This window comes from Branchiostoma floridae, chromosome 10, assembly GCF_000003815.2.
Source record: "Branchiostoma floridae strain S238N-H82 chromosome 10, Bfl_VNyyK, whole genome shotgun sequence".
NCBI lineage: Eukaryota > Metazoa > Chordata > Leptocardii > Amphioxiformes > Branchiostomatidae > Branchiostoma > Branchiostoma floridae.
The window spans coordinates 10856544-10877109 of record NC_049988.1 but is presented as its reverse complement, the minus strand read 5'-3'; the positions used below and the strand labels follow the sequence as shown (position 1 = coordinate 10877109).

General features: G+C 39.9%; 2 protein-coding genes across 4 annotated transcripts in view; both read left to right on the top strand.

Annotated features, from left to right (window-relative positions):
* Window positions 1-1040: 1040 nt before the first annotated feature.
* Window positions 1041-20566, top strand: part of LOC118423856 (cytochrome P450 20A1-like) — a 31674-nt gene continuing 12148 nt past the window's right edge. The window contains exons 1-13 of one of the 3 annotated variants that reach the window (XR_004832125.1): window positions 1042-1229; window positions 1384-1433; window positions 2037-2206; window positions 2887-3032; window positions 3646-3813; window positions 4127-4205; window positions 4477-4598; window positions 5031-5085; window positions 5527-5650; window positions 5911-6022; window positions 6430-6494; window positions 6881-6975; window positions 7823-8096. Coding sequence is in view for 2 of the 3 variants with exons in the window: in XM_035832147.1 (XP_035688040.1) it covers window positions 1158-1229; window positions 1384-1433; window positions 2037-2206; window positions 2887-3032; window positions 3646-3813; window positions 4127-4205; window positions 4477-4598; window positions 5031-5085; window positions 5527-5650; window positions 5911-6022; window positions 6430-6494; window positions 6881-6975; window positions 7823-7980 (1416 nt within the window). In the remaining variant the exon portion in view is untranslated. Of the gene's footprint in view, window positions 1230-1383; window positions 1434-2036; window positions 2207-2886; window positions 3033-3645; window positions 3814-4126; window positions 4206-4476; window positions 4599-5030; window positions 5086-5526; window positions 5651-5910; window positions 6023-6429; window positions 6495-6880; window positions 6976-7822; window positions 9961-20566 lie in introns of those variants that run through there. The other 2 variants (XM_035832147.1, XM_035832148.1) reach the window with 2 other exon arrangements.
* The window catches only part of LOC118423857 (cytochrome P450 20A1-like), a 10825-nt gene continuing 899 nt past the window's right edge, over window positions 10641-20566 (top strand). The window contains exons 1-12 of the mRNA XM_035832149.1: window positions 10641-11519; window positions 11666-11715; window positions 11947-12116; window positions 14057-14202; window positions 14785-14952; window positions 15104-15182; window positions 15393-15514; window positions 16015-16069; window positions 16523-16646; window positions 17194-17305; window positions 19949-20013; window positions 20370-20464. Of these exons, the coding sequence (XP_035688042.1) occupies window positions 11448-11519; window positions 11666-11715; window positions 11947-12116; window positions 14057-14202; window positions 14785-14952; window positions 15104-15182; window positions 15393-15514; window positions 16015-16069; window positions 16523-16646; window positions 17194-17305; window positions 19949-20013; window positions 20370-20464 (1258 nt within the window). The 5' untranslated portion in view covers window positions 10641-11447. The remainder of the gene's footprint in view (window positions 11520-11665; window positions 11716-11946; window positions 12117-14056; window positions 14203-14784; window positions 14953-15103; window positions 15183-15392; window positions 15515-16014; window positions 16070-16522; window positions 16647-17193; window positions 17306-19948; window positions 20014-20369; window positions 20465-20566) is intronic.

The window sequence follows — 20566 nt, the reverse complement described above, 5'->3', positions numbered from 1 at the left end:
TGCCTGATCTCGGCTAGCATCCCAGGGTAGAACAAGCCCTCTTGAAGAGGTCAGAACGCATGTGCGGCGACAGGAATTCTAGGTAATATGTCAAAGGGTAAGGCCCCGATATTGAAAATAGTCCTTTTCTCGACCATTGTTTCAATTTGTATAACAATGTCCAGGTGGGTTTTGCTTTCTTTTCTGAGCCTTTACTTTTGACATATCCTATAATTCCTGTCGCCGCACATCTGATCTCTGTGAAAGGGCCTTTATTGCTGGAATAACCGCCATTCATATTGCAACATATCAGCTCAGCAAAGAAGAAGTAGCTGGTGTGTTACGCCGAATGGCAGTTATACCAGCTATATAGATACAGACACAGAAGTACTCACGTCATCAAGTTCCAGAGTTATCTAAATTTTGGACTCATTGCTAAATTACTTTAGGAGCATAATTTTTGAGTTCTACTCTAGCGCTACATCGACTGCAGCAGCTGCTATGTAATGCAGTTTTGGAAATCATCTAATAACACAACTTTCACAGTTTATTCCTTAGAGGAATTAATGTTGAACATCCCAAAATAAAATTTGGGCACAGCAAATTATGCCCCCCTCCCCCATCAGGTAGCCCGGCCTGCTATAAATTCTTTACATGCACAATAACAATACTGAAAGCAACGCAGACTAAGCAAACAATAAGAAGGAAGCTACTTAGACCAAAATTACCTTTAAAGTGGGGGAAACAAGCAAGCGATCAAGAGTTTTTCAACAGACACATGCAGAACTTCCGACAAACTTCAAACTTCACCTGCAACCTTCAACCTTTCACCTTTGAAAATGGCGGGTAAAATGCCAACTCACATAATAGACCGCATATCCCTGCGCTTCATACATTTGTAGCTTGATTTTGATGAGCAAATCATCCAGTTTGTCAACATTTGATTATTTCATACTTTTATTCAAAGTGTTTTGAATTGTATGGATGAAAATAATCCATGTTTGGCGAGAATCTACTGATAAAGATACTATTTTTCTATCCTCCAATCCTCGGACTTATATCTTATTTGTTTACTTCCGGGTGTTGTTCGGCACGAAGACGTGTCCCACGCAAATTCGTCTAGAGTCGAGAGAGTTCTTGAAACCTCTCACCAAAGAGGACGGAGTTTAATTGGCAAGATGTTGGACTACGCAATTTTTGCCATCACGTTTGTGGTCTTTCTGATAGCTACCGTGTTGTATCTGTACCCGGTATGTTTTGAATTACTTTTCCATATGTTAAAGTTTTCAATAAATGTCATAAATTGTGTAGCTAAGCTTCAATAAGCTTCGTTATTAATTGCCGTCCACACTTTGACAACATGTGCACTTGATTATCATTATTTTGTTTGTTTTTTTGTCACAGGGTGCAAATAAAATCACCACCATCCCAGGACTGGAGCCATCAGACCCAAAGTAAGAATAAAACTTCATGTAACTTAAAAAAAATTGTAACGTTAAGACAATAGACGAATAGTTACATACATTCATATCGTATATATTGGATGAGTAGTAGATGAATAAGCGCAGTAGAGGTCTGTTGATCACCTTGGTTGCTTACGGTAATAACATATACCTGCATTAACCTGCATACCAACATATAATGCTAGTTCACCTTTATCCATGGGTAACCTATATCCGTTGTTTCTAAAAACAGAGGACTTATGGACATCATTTTGACGGACGGTGGTTTTAAACTGAACAATGTGAAAATGTTGCAATTTGAAAACGCCGTCCATTCACTTGATGTCCGTAGATACCCTCTGTTTAGAGACAACGGATATAGGTTACCCCGCGGTATAGGTGAATTAGCGTTATGCCTTTTCTTTGAGGTATAGATCTAACAAGCTATCTTTTGTTTAAATGTTCAACATGTAATGTTATCTTTAACATAATTACAGGGATGGCAACCTGGGTTTGGGCAGGGCAGGCAGTCTGCATGAGTTCCTACTGAAGCTCCATGCAGAGTACGGAGTATCTCTGTTTAAATGTTTAACATGTATCTTAACATAATTACAGGGATGGTAACCTGGGTGACCTGGGCAGGGCAGGCAGTCTGCATGAGTTCCTACTGAAGCTCCATGCAGAGTACGGAGACATCGCCTCCTTCTGGTGGGGGCAGCAGCTGGTGGTCAGTCTGGGGGCGCCGGAACTCTGGAAACAACATGAACGCATCTTTGACAGGCCACGTAAGGAGATATGGCTTAAATTCGAAGATTTGTAACAGTGGGGGGGGGGGGGTTTAAGAAGCACCAAACAGACATGCCAATTGGCTGATCAGTCTTTTCTGGCATAGTGGTTACGCTGCTGGGTTTGTGATCTGCCGGCCCGGGTTCAATCCCAGGTGTCGGCATGTTGTTTCTTTTTGTTTCTACTCCTTTCTTACAGATTCAAGCCCTTGGTTGGAGGCTAGCTTAAGATATAATCAATATGAATGAATGGATGGGTGAATGAATTAATCAAGCAAGCAAGCAAGCGGCCAATCAATCAATCCAGCAAGCAAGCAAGCAAGGGAAAAGAATGAAAAGGAATAAAGAAATGATGAAGCTAAGAAGGAAGGAAAGAAGGAAGATGGATGGATGGATGGATGGATGGATGGATGGATGCTAAAGTATGTATTTAAGTATCTAAGTTCTATCTGATAAAATCTGTACAAGCAATATGATCTAGTGATATTTCAATCTATCAGTAGATACATTATACAATGCATTTACAGGATTGTATGTAAAATTGTACACTGTGACTAGTAGACCAATAGGAGAAGCTGCACAATCATATGAAAGAGGAATAATCCTTGGGCATTTCTGATATCATGACATACACTGTATGGTTCTTTTGACCAACTAAATTTTCTGTTAAACTCTTCCAGCTCTGCTTTTTAAAGGTTTTGAGCCTCTGATTGGTGCCAAGTCTATCCAGTATGCTAACAGTGTGGATGGTAGGACCAGGAGGAAGCTGTATGACCCCAGCTATGGGCACAACGCCATGAAACATTATTACAGCATCTTCCAAGAGGTAATATGATTTTTTTCTAGACACAAAACTATTAAATTATTTACAGCACATTCGTATCAAGTTAGATATATAAGAAGCTTGCCTACATGTTCTTCCAATCTGTACTTAAACTGTCTGCTGTCAAATGAGGGAAAGCAGCACCAGTACTAAATTTAGTTGGTGGCATGGTAAAGTGTTTGAGACATATCAGGACTAGTGATTTAAAGCCAGAGGTCCTGGTTTCAAATCCTTTGATATGCCCCAATGTTGTGTCCTGCGGAAAGGCACTTTTAACAAAATTTCCGTACTTTATTCAGGTGAAAATGAGTACAAATTTACTGCAGTTAGGAACATTCTTTTGGTAGGATATCAAAAGGATTAATTATTATCATATTAAATGGAGGTCCCATGTTGGAGAAGAGCCACATATCAAGCACGTAGAAGAACCCACAACACTTATCACTAAGGGTAATAAATAAGGGGCCATTGCTGTATGATTGGAGCAAATGAATATGTCTGGATATGCAACTTGTAAGCTTGTCAAACCTGGTGTGTTATGCCATGAGGCAGCTTACCTGGTATATGAAATACAAATAGACAAACCAATGACAAACTTCTGTAATTTGTTTTCCAGTTGGGGCAAGAGATGGCTAAGAAATGGGAATCTATGAAGGGTGATCAGCACATCCCCCTCCATGCACACATCATAGCCTTGGCAATGAAGGCCATCACTCGAAGCTCCTTCGGAGACGCCTTCAAGGATGAGAAGGAGTGTGTTCAATTCGGCAGGAACTACGACATTGTGAGTAGACAGAATTTCTTTAAATGCTAAGAAGGAAATAGAGGATTTATTCATGTAAGTTTGTGTTGTTATATGTATTTATGTAGTTCTAACATTTAAAAAAATTGGGAATGCCTCGCTTGATTGAGACTGGAGTTGCACAGTCAGAAATTTTGGCAAATCTGAATCTCTCCTGTGTCATAAGCACAAATCTGATCTTGAGCATACCTCACTCTTTAACAGGCTTTTGAGTTTATGGAATGGAATATCACTGTGTTGATATGGGTGTCTATCATGTGTTAAAATTTTGTTCCATCTTTCTTTATCTGTCCAGTGCTGGAATGATATGGAGGAGAGGATCAAGGGAAGTTATCCCACGGAAGGAAGTCCCAGGGAGAAAAAGTTTGAAGAAGGTGTTACTTTTCAGCAAGTACATGTAGATTTCTGATCCAATGATAGCGTGGCAATTATTGGCTCATCCAATGAGAGAGGGGCTGCATGTCATGTTTTTATTTTGCATTTCAAATCTACACTTTTGCTGTGGTGGATTGGGATCAGTCCAATGCTGTGATTTGTTTAGAAACTACAAGGTATATTCCCCATATACTGATAATATAGTTATTTCGAAAGTTTGCATTTATCTCAGTCCTTGATACCTATTGTGTGTTGTTTTTCTTTGGTCAGCAAAAGGAAAGTTGCATGCCACTATTGCACGGGTGGCAAAGTACCGTCGAGAGAACCCTCCCCCACCCCAGGAACAACTCTTCATCGATGTTCTCATTGAGGGGGACTTGCCCGAAGAGCAGGTAAGGGCAAAGTCACATGCTGGTATATTGTACGATTCCCAGTGTGATGTCATCAGACCCCCCACACCATACGTAGCACATATGGCAGTGCCCATCAAAGATTTGAAGCCCTTGGGCCACGCAACTTTGTGCAATCACTTCCTTTGGGGGGCTAATCCAGTGGCAGTGATGTGTGTGTTTAACTGTTTAAAGTCTTTGGCATGACTTGACCGGGGATCAAACTCATGTCCTACTGAATTCAAGGCAAATGTTTACTATGCCAAGGGAAAGTGATACAAAATGTACATATCAAAAAATGTGAATGTACACTTAGACACCTTATACATCATTAGTATTTGATGATTGTCATGTCCACAAACATTTGCCCATAATTCGAACTAAACAGTTGTCTTAGTTGATAATTATATGTACAATGTTTTCCTACTTTCAAAGGTCTTGTGTGATGCTATGACATATATGGTTGGAGGGTTCCATACTTCTGGAAACTGTGAGTGTCAAAATGTAACTTACAAATTTTAAAAGAATAACATTTTAATTTCTTAATGTTGTCTTAGTGTTTTTTTCATTCAAGTATAGCATTTACTGGTAGTGTGACACTGTGCTATGTTTAATCTATTACAAAATTAGAAAGTGAAAACCTGCCAGTATGGTTTCAAATTAGTCTACTGGGGTGTTACAAACACTTTTTAAATTTCCTCTGCATCCAAAGGCTTCCAAACATTAAAAATGAATCAAGTCAAGGCCTTGGAAATATACTTAATATGGCATCTCTCTTCTCTGTCACAACTTGTGCAAGCGTAGCTCAACTGTTCTTCAAGTTTATTTGAGCTAAACTGATCAATATTACTTTCACTTTCTTTCAAATATCATCTTTCTATGGCAGGTGATACTTACACACGTAGCATGTGTTCTTTGTCATGTTCCTTAGTGCTGACATGGGCCCTGTACTTCATTGCCACCCATGAGGAGGTAGAGGAGAAACTGTACCAGGAACTGAGCGATGTCTTGGGGAAGAAAGGAGAAGTCACCCCTGACAACATCTCACAACTAGTGTAAGAATGTTTTAAGTTACACAAGCTATTGACAATGAGTATATCATTTTGAAATATCAACATCATAATTGATGACACAGATAAGTTTCTCCATTCTCTGACATTATTCTCCCATTTTTTACCTTGCCTACCCTGGTTTCTTCCTCCCTGGATGATTCTTTGCATGATAGTTTTGGCACTATTTCAGTAAAACATGCTGGATTTCGTGCATTGGTGAGTACATTTGATGAACTAATGACATATGCTAATGTTATCCGTAGGTACCTACGACAGGTCCTTGACGAGTCGTTGCGCTGTGCCGTGGTTGCTCCATGGGGGGCACGTTACATGGACCTGGACGCTGAAGTAGGAGGCCACATTGTGCCAGCCAAGGTAACAAAATAAGTTTTGCAAACTCTTGCACTATCTAACTTCAACACTGAAATATCTTGTTTACAGCAAATCTTAATTGTATTAGTGAGAAAGTTTGATTTTATATTTGTAACTGTTGAATAACAAAACTTCACCCGTACCCAGGCATTGCATTGACAACCAATGGTGAAAGTGATCAAATCACATGAATGGAAGCCTGGCAAATCTCTGTCTCGTATCAGCCATACGGTGATTTACATCATTCACCCGGACTCCAGGAAGAATAGTGACATATCATTAATGGAGATCCAAATCAAACCAAACCAAATCAATTTGGTTTGCTTTGGTTTACTCAACATGGACAAGGGGGGTGTCCATGTGAAGTAGCAATGAACATACAATGTAACATCATTATGTTTTTTTAACAGACCCCAGTTATTCATGCTTTTGGAGTTGTCCTCCAAGATGAGAGGATTTGGCCAGAGCCAAACAAGTGAGTTTTTAGTTCAAACATTTTGGTGATCTTAGTGTTAAAATGTCAACACAAAAGAAAAGCTGGTTAAGATGATTAAAGAACTGAACTGCATGTATGTTGCATTTGAACATTGTATCATAGATAATGATGTCTTTACTTTTTACTTTCCCCGACCATTTAATGGTCTTGAAAGAGGAAAAGCTGTCATAAGCTTTATAAGCTTTAAAAATACAACATTTTAACCATACATGTAACTGTGTTTTCCTCTGTCACTTTGTATGCTTGAGTCTAAAATGAGATTCATCACCTGTGTGATACCTAGATACTATTTCGGATCTGTAGGACCTGGTATGCTCAGTTATACATGTATATTTGGTTCATGTTTCTTTTCAACTCTTTACTAGGTTTGATCCAGAGAGGTTTGATGCAGAGAACATTAAGGGTCGTCACAAGTTGGCGTTCCAGCCGTTTGGGTTTGCAGGGGGTCGAAAATGCCCAGGTAAAATTGTTGCTCAACAGTTACTGTGTACTGTTATATTTTTGTTTGTTCTTGTACCATCAAAGTTGTACTATATGGGAGAGAGAGTGTGTAAAAAGGGGAGAGTCAAATGGTACATAAACTGCCCTCTGGCAAATTACAAACTGTATTGCCTCTCTTCAGAGCTTGATTCTGAATTTTTTAAACAGATAATACAACAAAGGTTTTAAGATAATCTTTTTATACCTAAATGTCATAAATAATATAACTCTAGTTCACCTTTATCTGCGGGGTAACTTATATCCGATGTATTCAGGAATATCAAGTTGACTGGCAATGGTTTCAAATCTATTTTTTATGGAAATAATGCATTTTAAACCCACCATCCTTTAACTTTTTTGTATCTAAAAACGGTATTTAGGGATATCAAAACATCCCTCAATACCATGTTTTTAGCAACAATATATATAGGTTGGAAGGATGCCTACTATAATTAGGTTACCCCACGGAAGAAGTGAACCTGTGTTACTAGAGTGCGATATGTGTAGTACCTTTTACTGTAATGCAGAAATGTTCGTGGTGGTTTAATTTTTCCTTGGCAGAGACTACAGTGCATGTTGCTACCGCAAACTTAGAACCACCGCGAAAAGTCCTTTTTCCCGCTACAGCAAAATTAAATCCCCACGAACCTAAATGCATTCACAGTATTTACACATACTGGTAATACCCTATATATATATATTATATACATATAGATGCCCTGGTGCAACCAAAGTCAAAAGTGAGGTGCACAGGTACAATTTTTTTACATGCATCAGTTCTACATTTTAGTATTTTGAGCTCTGATAAGAATTCTCCCCCTCCCCAGGCTACAGGTTCACCTATGTGGAGACAACTGTGTTCCTGTCCATCCTGTGCCGACAGTTCAAGTTCCATCTGGTGGACGGACAGGTGGTCACGCCGTGGCATGGGCTCGTCACGCGCCCGCTCGACGAGATCTGGATCACGGTCACCAAGCGTGACTAGTGCCAACAGTTACCCTCCCTTTTTTGAGCTTAAGTCGACACTCAAATAATGTCTCTCTCTCGATTTTGCAATGCCTCCTTTGCAGAGCCAGCAGAATTAAGACTGTGTGCACAAACATGCATTTCAAACACGTTCTCTGCTATAAGTTTGTCCATGAATATTCCATGATTCATAGAATGGCTGCAATATTAATTGCAAAAAGAAGGTACAGTAGAATGAAGAAGCATGATGAAGCTTCATGAGTTGTTTCATGGATGTACTACTGTATGCTTTTGAAGTTTGAGGTATTCAGTATAGGAAAATGTCTACTGATTGGTAAAAATCAGTAGAGAAGTGTGTAAAAAAAATCAGTCTCAGTGCAATTGATATTGTTAAGTGCAGTATGATCATTTCTGAATCCGTAGGTACATGTACAGTAATATGTTATGTGCAAGAGGAATTATGTACTAGCTTTTTGGGGGCGGGAGAGGGGAGGGTTAATAGCTTGATCATGAACAGGTAGCATTCACTGCTACCATGTAACAAGTGAAGCATAGTATTTTAAGCTACCATATAATATGATATATCTGATTCAATTTCTTCCTTTTGTGGACTGTTTCGAGGGTGGTTCAAAAAGTAATGCAATGGGTCTTATAATAGGCTCATTGTTTCATGGAATGAGTTGAAATTTGGCACAAAAGTAAAGGCATATATCATCTTGAGATTGAAATATCTCAATTTGTTTTTCAGATTTTTAGGAACAACTTAGTTGATTTCAAGTTGACCACACCCTTGGAAGCTTCTCAGAAGATCAGTTGCTCTAGATCTGACCCACTTATAACTACTGTAAGAAGCTCACATTTTACTTGTATAATAGTGAATGCCACTATTAGGTTACATGCCGATTTTCATTTCTGAACTCCCAATGGTTCTTCCTTTACAGCAGCTAGAATGGATTGAGTTGCTAAATTACTGGCAGTTTGAATAATAGCCAAATACGTGATTTGTTGATTAAAGGGTTGAGTACACTGCCTTTTCATTAACTAAAAGATACACAAATATTAACTATTTAAAGACCAAGAAGTTTGCTAAGTTTCATTCTTCTCAGTTTATAAAAGGGTCGTCTACGGAAATTTTAATCAGCCCACCCCTGATCAACGACCCTGACAACCGCCCTCATACATTACTTCACCCCAGGAACGAAAAAATTAAAACTGATTGGACTTCAAAAATGAAAATAAGCATGTGGCATGACGAGAAATGCAGCTTGGTTCATTTGAAGTTTCAGTTTCTTACAATAGACACGAGAGTCAGTGACAGTACCTATTAAACGTTAATTGAGCCTCTGATTTCTTCCAACGGGCTATCAAGGGTGTGGTCATCATGAACTCGACTAAGTAACTTATAAAATCCTGAAAAAGAAATTTAGATATTTCAATCTCAAGATGATATATGCCTTTACCTTTGTGCCAAATTTCAACTCATTCAATGAAAAAATGAACCTGTTGTAAGACCCATTGCATTACTTTTTGAACCACCCTCGTATACTGACGCAACAGGCTCCTCTCCAGGGATTCATCAGGCAATTAAAAAAAGTTAAAGCAGCCAATCTCACACTGAGAACAAAGATGCCTTTCCTAACCTAGTAGTGCAGTATGATACAGCCTTGCCACAGCTCACGTTTTCAGCAAACCACAGGATCATCCATACTCATATTGATGAGCCTGAGTCAGACAAGTCAGAGTGAAAGCTTAAGGTCAATCTGAATTTTCCATCTGTTCCCAGGTGTAGGAGGACATATTATAGATGTATGTGGGTGGGTGCAGTGCTTATGTTCCCCTGATTTATTTAATTGGCATGGGGAGTTCTAAGGCGATGTGTACCATTAGGTTGATACAGGAGCTGTATCATTGCCAGTGAAAAACGAAATGAGTTACAGTTGGAGCTGAATTTGTGCAGAGTTGCAGATATTTATAGAGGGACAAGATGATGTGTGGCCATTTAAATTCTTACGCCGTCAGTGATTAGTTATACATGTATAACATTTAAGTAGAGGGTTGAAAGATGATTTGCCAAACATCATCTTATTTTTGGGTGCTGGGATGGGCCCTTATCTGATGTAAACCTCAAGTACAAATGTACAATGTTTGCTGACACTCTTCTTGAAGACTGTAACAGTTAAGTTGGTATGCACTTCACTACAGTAGTGTACTGTACACATTTACTTGCCCGGTAACCAATTACTATGGTGAGCTGGCCGGTACCTGTACGGTGATGATTGGAGTGTTGCCTAGGCCTGCCTGCCCAGTTCAGTAGTGTACATCGGGGTTTGTTTATGTGGCTGGTATAATATCTTTAGAGGTGGCAGTAGTTAGAAAGGCCGACTGTTAAGACATGTATAAGCTGACAGAAAAAGACGAATACTTAGCAGACCTGGGGCCTGCAATGCACCTTAAACCAGCCCCTTGAGAGTGGTTATCACTTGATGAGCCCACATATACTTTGGTTGTTTGTAAGGCCATTGTATCAGTGAAGTTCAGAAACAGATTCTATTTTTAGATGGTGTAGAATAAATCATGATCATTGTAGGCAGAATACTTCACAGCTTTAATCTGAAAGTTATCCTTTTTTTCTTTAAGTTTCTCCGTTTACTTTTGGTAGTCTTCAATGACTTTCTCGGCCTGGAAGACGGGACGGTTCCGAAGTTTAGGTAGTAGGACCGGGCGGTGGCGATGAGAGGACTGATCCAGTACACCACCACGTGATCGATAATGACCTCTGCCTTAAATTAAACCGTTTATAACAGTGGGGATCAAGCGCCACCAACTTACCAATTCAACGGTTCCAAACCTACTAGCCATTTAGTGTAGGAACGTTAACCGGTTGACGTAGTGGCGTTGGCTTTGTGAGTCTGAACTTTCTTCAGCACTGGAACACTAGTGCGGAACCCGCTACATTCGTACAATAAGTAACATTTGCGCTACTTTAATAATAGACCTAGATCACCTTTAAAACGGGGAAACAAGCAAACGATCAATAGTTTTTCAACACACATGTAGACCTTCCGACTACTTCAAACTTGAACTTCAAACTTCACGTACAACCTGCAACCTTTCACCAAGGAGGTTAAAATTCAACCTTTGAAAATGGCTGGTAAAATGCCGACTCACATAATGAACCGCATATCATTGCGCTTAACATGTTTGCAGGTTATTTTTAATGAGTAAATCATCCGGTTTGTCAAAATATGATTATTCTATACTTTTATTTAAAGCTATCTAAATTTTTAGGTTTAAAAAAATTCCATATTTGGCGAGTATCTGTACTGATATTAGCACTATTTTTTCATATCCACCAATGTTCGGATTGATAACTTATTTATCTACTTCCGAGAGTTGTGCGGCTCAAAGACTTGTCCATTGCTAAGTTTGTCTGGAGTTTCTTCCTTAAAAGCTCTCTCCAAATTTGGACAGAATTTGGTTGGCAAGATGTTGGACTACGCAATCTTTGCCATCACGTTTGTGGTCTTTCTGATAGCTGCGGTGTTGTATCTGTACCCGGTATGTTTTGAATTACTTTTCCGTATAACTTTTTAAAAGGTAGCTAACAAATTATGTGTAATTGTAGCTACCGTTAACGTTATGTAATTGCAATCCAGACTTTGACAACATGTGCATCATCATTCTATTGTTGATGTTTTTCACAGGGCTCAAATAAAATCACCACCATCCCAGGATTGGAGCCATCAGACCCAAAGTAAGCTTCAAAATATAACGTTAAGAATATATAGCTACATACATTCACATTGCATATATTTTATAGTTGATGAATAAGCACAGTAGAGGTCTGTTGATCACCTTGGTTGCTTCATTACGGTTTAATTGTATTTTGTGACTGATGTAGTCCTTTTTTCATTGAGGCATAGCAACTGAAGCTATCTTTGTTTAAATGTTTTAACATGTAACGTTATCTTTAATGCTATCGCAGGGATGGTAACATGGATGACGTAGGCAGGGCAGGCAGTCTGCATGAGTTCCTACTGAAGCTCCATGCAGAGTACGGAGACATCGCCTCCTTCTGGTGGGGGCAGCAGCTGGTCGTCAGTCTGGCGGCGCCGGAACTCTGGAAACAACATGAACGCGCCTTTGACAGGCCACGTGAGGATATATGGCTTAAATTTAAAAAACTGTGGCAATGAAAACGCATTGCCATGGCAACGGTTGTTTGTTTGATATGGGTTTGAGTGTATGTTGTTTGTATTTCTTTTTTTATTGGTGAAATTTTAATGGCATCGCTATTCAGAAGGCAAGTGTCTATGGTGGTGTGACTTTGTACTTATTGTCTGTGTTTGATATTTTGTTCATCTTTGGCTTGATGGTGGTGTTGTGCATGGAAGTTATTTTTCATTACTAGTAGCGTTTGTGTGTGTGTGTCTGGGAACAAGATAATAAAAAAAAGTTTAATATTATTAAAGTGGTTTTGTTAATTTGGTGCGGCGTGAGGATCTCATGAGATAATAAATGGCCCCATAGCGGTATCTGTTTTACTCCAATGTATATTCTGGTTGTTAAACTATGTATGGACCAACTTTTTGGACGTTAGACAGATTGAGTAGTCGGGAAGAAGCGACGGACGCTTTGGGCCCTTAGACGTCATTTTTGTAAATCATATCTAATGAGGATCGCTCCAGGTACAGATACTGGATGTTTCTAATCTTGGTATGTGGTAGCTAAGACCGTACCAAAACGTACCAAATTAAATATTTTGTATGCAAATGAAGGGGGGTATGATTATTGAGGATATCGTATCATAATTGTGTACAATGTATCTGTTGTCCCATTTTCGTGAAGGTCCAAAAAGGTTAACTGGAGAAAGGATCTACTGATATTCATCATTTTAGGCATAGTGGTTGCTTAGGCATAGATGACTCGACGAATTTTATTTCAATTTCATTCAGGTTAAATTGCACTGACAGCAGGCAGGGTATACGGTAGGGCGCTGACCCGGCGGTTAGGGTTGTCAAAAGCCTCAAAAACAGCAAAAACAACTTTGAAATGCAAAATAAATCGGTAGGTCGGAAGACACAAACCAGCTTTCCAAGTGTACGAAAGGGGATGCTTCTCCTTCAAAGCACGAAGGAACAATCCGCCTCGGAAAACTAACTACGGTGGCTCTCGATGCCCGACACACCGAACCCGGCTCGAAGAGATGGTCCGGTGAAACAAAACAGACGTAGTTTAGGAAATCCTACACATAGAGCGAAAGCACAACCACCAAAATGATCCTGAGGGACCCAGCTAACCGATTCTTCAGACTTAAGACTATGCCCACTTCTGACAGAAGATCCTACTACGCATGCGCGAATTAAAATACCAGATATTCCTGTCCAATTCTGGGAATTCCTGGCAAACGGTCGCACACTATAATAATATTAGGCTAGCCTAGGTCGCCAAAAATTCAAGCTCTTGCTTGGAGGCTAGCATGAAATATAATCAATAGAGTGGGTTAATGAATGAATGAATGAATGAATCAGCCAATGAATGAATGAATCAATCAATCAATGAAAAGGAATAAAGAAATGATGAAGCAAAGAAGGAAAGGAAAAATGGAAAGAATGAAGATGGGTTTGTTTTGTTAATTAAGAATAGCATAACATGATCACCACTTTGGTTTAACTCAAGCAGGATAGGAAATCAAAATATTAATAGATACAAAGAGAATATATAAAACAGGGGCAGGAGGAGGGGGGAACCTTAACATGGATGGATGGATGGATGGATGGATGGACGGACGGACGGACGGATGGATGGATGGATGGATGGATGGGCATAAAAGAAACAAGGAAGTATTCTGTGATTTATACCTGCAAATGTTTGTACAAGCAATTCTCTAAAGTCTAATGACATTTTGATATATCAGCATTTTACATGCATTTACAGGATTGTATTTGAAATTGTGTGCAGTAAGACCAACAATTCATTTTTTACAGGAGAAACAATACAATTGCATTAAAAGAATAATCATTGGGGTCATATCTGATATCATGACATACACCGTATGGTTCATTTGATCAAATATTAAACTTTTCGAATTCCAGCTCTGCTTTTTAAGGGGTTTGAGCCCATGTTTGGTGCCATGTCTATCACGTATGCTAACAGTGTGGATGGTAGGACCAGGAGGAAGCTGTACGACCCCAGCTTTGGGCACGAGGCATTGAAACATTATTTCAGCATCTTCCAAGAGGTAATATGAATTTTTTCTAGACACGAAACTATTTACTGCACATTGTTATCAAGTTAGATATGTAATAAGCTTGCCTACATGTACTTCCAATCTGCACGTTACTGTCAGTGTCAAATGAGAGACAGCAGCACAAGTACTAAATTTAGTTGGTGGCATCGTAACGTGTTTGAGACATATCAGGGGATTGAAAGCCACAGGTCCTGGTTTCAAATCCATTGACATACCCCGATGTTGTGCCCTGGGGAAAGGCACTTTTAACACAAATTTCTTTACTTTATTCAGGTGAAAATGAGTACAAAGTAACTGCAGTTAGGGACATTCTTTTGGTAGGATATCAAATGGAGTTCCCGTGTTTGAGGGAGCCACACATCAAGCACGTAGAAGAACCCAGCGCACTTAGGAGTCCATAGGAGTAAGAGTAGGGGTCCATCCCTGTATGATTAGATCAAATGAATATGTTCGGATAATGCAGCCTGTACTCTCCAATATAAACCTGGTATGTTATGCCATGCGGCAGCTTACCTGGTATGTAATACAAACCAAGATACAAACCACTGACATCTACCATAAACTGTTTTGCAGTTGGGGCAAGAGATGGCCAGTAAATGGGAATCCACCAAGGGAGATCAGCACATCCCTCTTCATGCACACATGATGGCCTTGGCTCTGAAGACCTTCACTCGAAGCTCCTTCGGAGACTCCTTCAAGGATGAGAAGGAGTGTGTTCAGTTCGGCAGGAACTACGGCATTGTGAGTAGACGGACCATGCTAAGACAGAAATAGAGGATTTTTGCAAGAAAGTTTGTCTGTGTTGGTCAAAGTCATAATGAAATGAATGAATATCCCTGTGTTGATAGATGTCCATTATGTGCTAAATTTGGTTTGTTTCGTAACTCTCCAGTGTTGGAATGATATGGAAGAGAGGATCAAGGGAAGTCACCCCACGGAAGGAAGTCCCAGGGAGAAAAAGTTTAAAGAAGGTGTTACATTTTTTTACCAAGTACATGTAGATTCCTTGTTCAACCAATGAGAGAGGGGCTGCATGTTTTCATTTTGCATTTCAAATATACACTTTAGATGAGGTGTTTAGTGTTTTTTTTTAAAACTGCAATTCCACATATAGTTATTCCAAAAGTTTGCATTTTTCTCAATCCTTGACACTCTATTGCGTGTTATTTTTCGTTGATCAGCACTGGGAAAGTTACACGCTACTATTGCACGGGTGGCAAAGTACCGTCGAGAGAACCCTCCCCCACCCCAGGAGCAACTCTTCATCGATGTGCTCATTGAGGGGAATCTGCCTGAGGAGCAGGTAAGGGGCAAAGTCACATACTGGTGTATCGTACGATTTCCAGTGTAATGTCAACAGACCCCTGTTTTTGTTTAAGTCTCCCCCCCCCCCCGACACACACACACACACACACACACATATGGCACATATGGCAGTGCCCATCAACAATTTAAGCCCTTGGGCCACACAACGTAGTGCAATCACTACATTGGGGGGCTAATCCAGTGGCAGTGATGTGTGTGTTTGGTATTACTTGACCGGGGATCAAACTCGTGTCCTACTGAATTCATGGTAAATGTTCACTATGTATATGCCAAGTGAAAGTGACACAAAATGTACATGTCAAAAATGTGAATGTACGTACACTTAGACACCTTATACAACATTAGTATTTCATGAGTGTCATGTTCACAAATATTTGCCTATAATTCGATGTCATGTCCACGAACATCTTTCCATAATTAAAACTAAACAGTGGTCATAGTTAATAATTATATGTACAATGTTTTCTACTTTCAAAGGTCTTGTGTGATGCTATGACATTTACGGTTGGGGGATTCCATACTTCTGGAAACTGTGAGTGTTGAAATGTATAACATAAACATTTTAGAATAACATTTTATGTACTTAATATATTTTATCTATGCAAGTATAGCCTCATTTAACACATTTACTGGTAGTATGTACTATGTTTCATCTATTACAAAAATAGAAAGTGAAACCTGCCACTCTTCTCCGTTAAACTAGCATTCAAGAATGCTTGTAATCTCTGGTTTCCAAGTAGCCCGCTATGGAGCTATAAATACTTTGAAATTTCTCCCATATCCATAGGCTTCCAATAATTAATAACAAATAAAATCCAAGGCCTTGAACGTACTTGACTTGGCATTTCTCTTCTTTGTCACAACTTGTGGAAGCGTAGCTCAACTGTTCATCGAGATCATTTGTCAGAACTGATTAATATAGTTTAACATATCGTATTTTTGATTCAGATGATACTTAATATGTTTTCTGTGTCATGTTCCTCAGTGCTGACATGGGCCCTGTACTACATCGCCACTCATGAGGAGGTAGAAGAGAAACTGCACCAGGAACTGAGCGATGTCTTGGGGAAGAAAGGAGAAGTCACCCCTGACAACATCTCACAACTAGTGTAAGAATGTTTGAACTCACGGACTATTGAAAAGGAGTATATCTTTTTGAAGTATGAATATATCCATCATAATGTTGTGATTGTGAATGTCTGTACATAATAACCGAACACCTGTACCTCGTGATATGTAGTCTAAGACCAAAGGTCCCTGACTTGTGATAAAAATCGTATTGTTAGCAATTAAGATTTTGAACTATGGTGTCTTTTTAAATTGCTGTACTTAACTTATAGTGCAATTCTCCCAGGAGGAGCACATGTGAATGCCAACAAAATTCAAACTTAAAGTCTGCAACGTGGTATGTTAATAAAGATTTCAAGATTTCAAGAATGTAAGATATAACTGGAAAGGATCGTTCCTTTCATGATAATTTTGACTAGTCCGGACATGTGGCTGTACCACTTCAGTCTTCTTTTCTTGACTGTGGTCAGGAGGTTTTGGCCTGTGTTTTTAACAACATAAAACTGACAAACGTAGCTGAAACAAGCTGGATGAAGTGCATTGATGATTACAGCTGATAAATTAGCGTATGCTAATATTCATCTGTAGGTACCTACGACAGGTTCTTGACGAGTCGTTGCGCTGTGCCGTGATCGCTCCATGGGGCGCACGTTACATGGACCTGGACGCTGAAGTAGGAGGCCACATTGTGCCAGCCAAGGTAACAAAACAACATTTACAAACTGTTAGAGTCAATTCCACATTACCAAGAGGGTGTTTCTTGCCTTTTGTTCCAACATTTTGGAAATCTTTGTAACATTCTTATTGTGATAAGTAACTGTTTAGAACAGTTTATAACATCATTGTGATGTTCTAAATATTTTCTACAGTATTCCAACATCATGTACAAACATTTCTAACATCAAAATCATTATTTCTGATAGTTTCTAAACTGTTCCAACATAGATTCATCATTTGTGTGCACATGTTCGAACATTGAAACAAAATGATGAAACTGGGTCAGTGGGCTGGGAAGAGGGCAATTCACACACCCCTGCCAAGTACAGGAAATTGTGTCTGTCTGACAGCTTTTCACAAAAGAGCCACCAGTGTACTATAGAAAATCTAAAAATACAAGACCTAAACAAAAGGCACAGCTTAACAGCTTGGTTTATGGGGAAATAAAAGTTTGAATGGAGGGGAAAAATGACAGAAATTGTTGGAACATGTGATCACATGTTCCAACAATAACAAAAACACATACTTACTTGTTACTTGTTAAGGTCTCCTCCTGAGGAGTGGCCTGCATCAAGGATTTTCCGTCTCCTGCGAACCATCCGTCGCCATTCCAGGCGGTTCTGGGCCATCTTTTCTACGTCTTTCAGTTTCAGGTTGTTGTTTCCAGTGGTTAGTCTGGTATCCTCGAGGGCAGTGTTGAGCCATGTCTTCCTCGGTCTCCCTCTGGATCTTTTACCAAAGTTCGGGTTCCAGTCCAAGAGGAATCTGGGCAACCTCTCATTAGGCATCCTCAAGACATGACCCAGCCACCTTAGTCTGCTGGCTGCTACAACAGCTTCAATGTTCGTTGTTTCTGTCTGTTGGAATACACTTATGTTGGAGACATGATGAAACCATCGTACACGTAAGATCCTTCTAAGACAGCGCTGATGGAACACTTCTAGCCTGCTCATTTGTGCCTTGGTGGTGACCCATACTTCACTCCCATAAGTCAGAATAGTTAGTACTGCTGCCTCGTAAATCCTGATTTTTGTTGAAAGGAGAATGCTGCTGTTGTTCCATATTTTACCAAGTTGGGAAAAAGCCCCGGAAGCTTTCTGAATGCGCAATGAAAGTTCAGTGTCCATTTTCCCATCACTGCTAAACGTCGTTCCCAGGTAAGTGAAGGTGCTGACTTGCTCAGCTGGGCATCCTTCAACAGTTACACTGAGCGTTCCTTCCTCAGTGTATGGTCGTTGAGTAGTATGCTTGCCAACTGCCATAACTTGGGTCTTCTTGGCATTGGCCTTGAGGCCAGCAAGGGAGCTGTTCTTGCATAGCAAGTCAGTTGTTTCCTGTAAACCCAGCTTTGTGTTGTCTAGTAGAGCCATGTCGTCAGCATAATCTGTGTCCAGTACTGAAACAGCCGGCTGTCCAGGAGTCTCCTGTAGTAGCACTGCACCTGTGCTGAGCCGTTTCCTCTGTTCAGTAAGGTACGCTGCCAGATTAATGCAGACATTGAAAACTGGAGGGCCTTGTATGTCACCCTGACCAGTACCAGATTCGACGTTAAACCAGCTTGACTGCTCCCCATTCACTCTTACGGCGCTCACAGTATTGTAGAAAAAGGCTTGTAGGACTCTGATGTACTTCATAGGCAGCCCATAAAAGGAGAAAGCTTTCCAGATGAATTGCCTTTTGATGCTGTCAAATGCAGCCTTAAAGTCAATGAAGTTTATATACAAGGGGATGTTGAACTCAATACTCTTATGGATGATTGTCTGTAGGGAATAAATCTGATCGATGCAAGATCTGTTCTTCCTGAAGCCACATTGATTTTCCCTTAGTAATATTTCCAACCCCAGGTTGATGCGTTCCAGGATGATGATCTGAAAGAGTTTTGATGCTGTGGATCGGAGTGTTATTCCCCTGTTGTTGCCGCAATATGTAGTATCCCCCTTCTTGGGTAGCACAATGATGATGCCTTTGGACCAGTCCTCGGGAATGGCTTCACCAAACCAAACCTTGGCAAAAAGAACTTCCAGAGCTTTGATTAGTCCTGACGCACCATACTTCAACTGTTCATTGGCTATCCCATCTACTCCAGGAGATTTGTGGTTCTTCAATTTCTTAAGAGCGTTCTGAATCTCAATGGTTGTTGGAGGGCCATCATCTTCTCCCAGGTACGCAAAGCTGGGAACACCTGGTATCCTGTCCAACTCAGTTAGGTCAGAGTCTTCCTGCTGCGGGTTGAGTAGCTCAGAGAAATGTTCAGCCCACCTTTCCCGCTGAGCATCAGGATCGGAAATCAGTTTTCCGGACTTGTCCCTAACTGCTGAAGACTTCTTGCTTCTCTTGTTTGACAGGATCCGAATCTTCTGCCAGACTTCTCTCTGGTTTCCCTGCTTTGCTGCACTTTCTAGATCTGATGCTACCCTACAAAAACACATAGATGTTTCTAAATTGTGCTAAATAAAGAGATATTTGTACCATTACTTTCCCAATGTTTTTCCGCCTGATTTTATATCTTTTGAGATATTTATTTGTAAAATCATGCCCGAAAACTTATTGCATGTACATCCTCAAGAGAAATGTAACTAGATACAAATAACTATAACAAAAATGTATTTTTGAAATTTTTTTGCAGACCCCAGTTATTCATGCTTTTGGAGTTGTCCTCCAAGATGAGAGGATTTGGCCAGAGCCAAACAAGTGAGTTTTAATTTCAAACATTTTGGTGCTCTTAGTGTTAAAATATAGTAACTCGAGAAAAGCTGGTATAGCTGTTTAAAGAACTGAACTGCATGCATTTGCATTTATACATTGTATCATGTACTAGACACATGTAATCATGTCTGTACTTTCATCTTTACTTGACCATAATGATGGCAGCTTTAAAAATACAATATTTTTAACTATACATGTAACTGTGTTCCCCTCTGTAAATATCTTTACATACTTGAGTCTAACAAGATATTCATTACCTGTATGATACATTTATACTATTTCAAATCTGTCTGTAGGCATGCTTAGTTATATTGGTTCATGTTTCCTTACCTTTCCACTAGGTTTGATCCAGATAGGTTTGATGCAGAGAACAGTAAGGGTCGTCACAAGTTGGCATTCCAGCCGTTTGGGTTTGCGGGGGGTCGCAAATGCCCAGGTAACAATTTTAAAATGGTCAGCAGTACTGTTGGTTGTTATTTCTTTTTTTTTTACCAGCTGCTGTCCCAGGACCCGTCCCTCTGTCCTGGGATGGAAATTT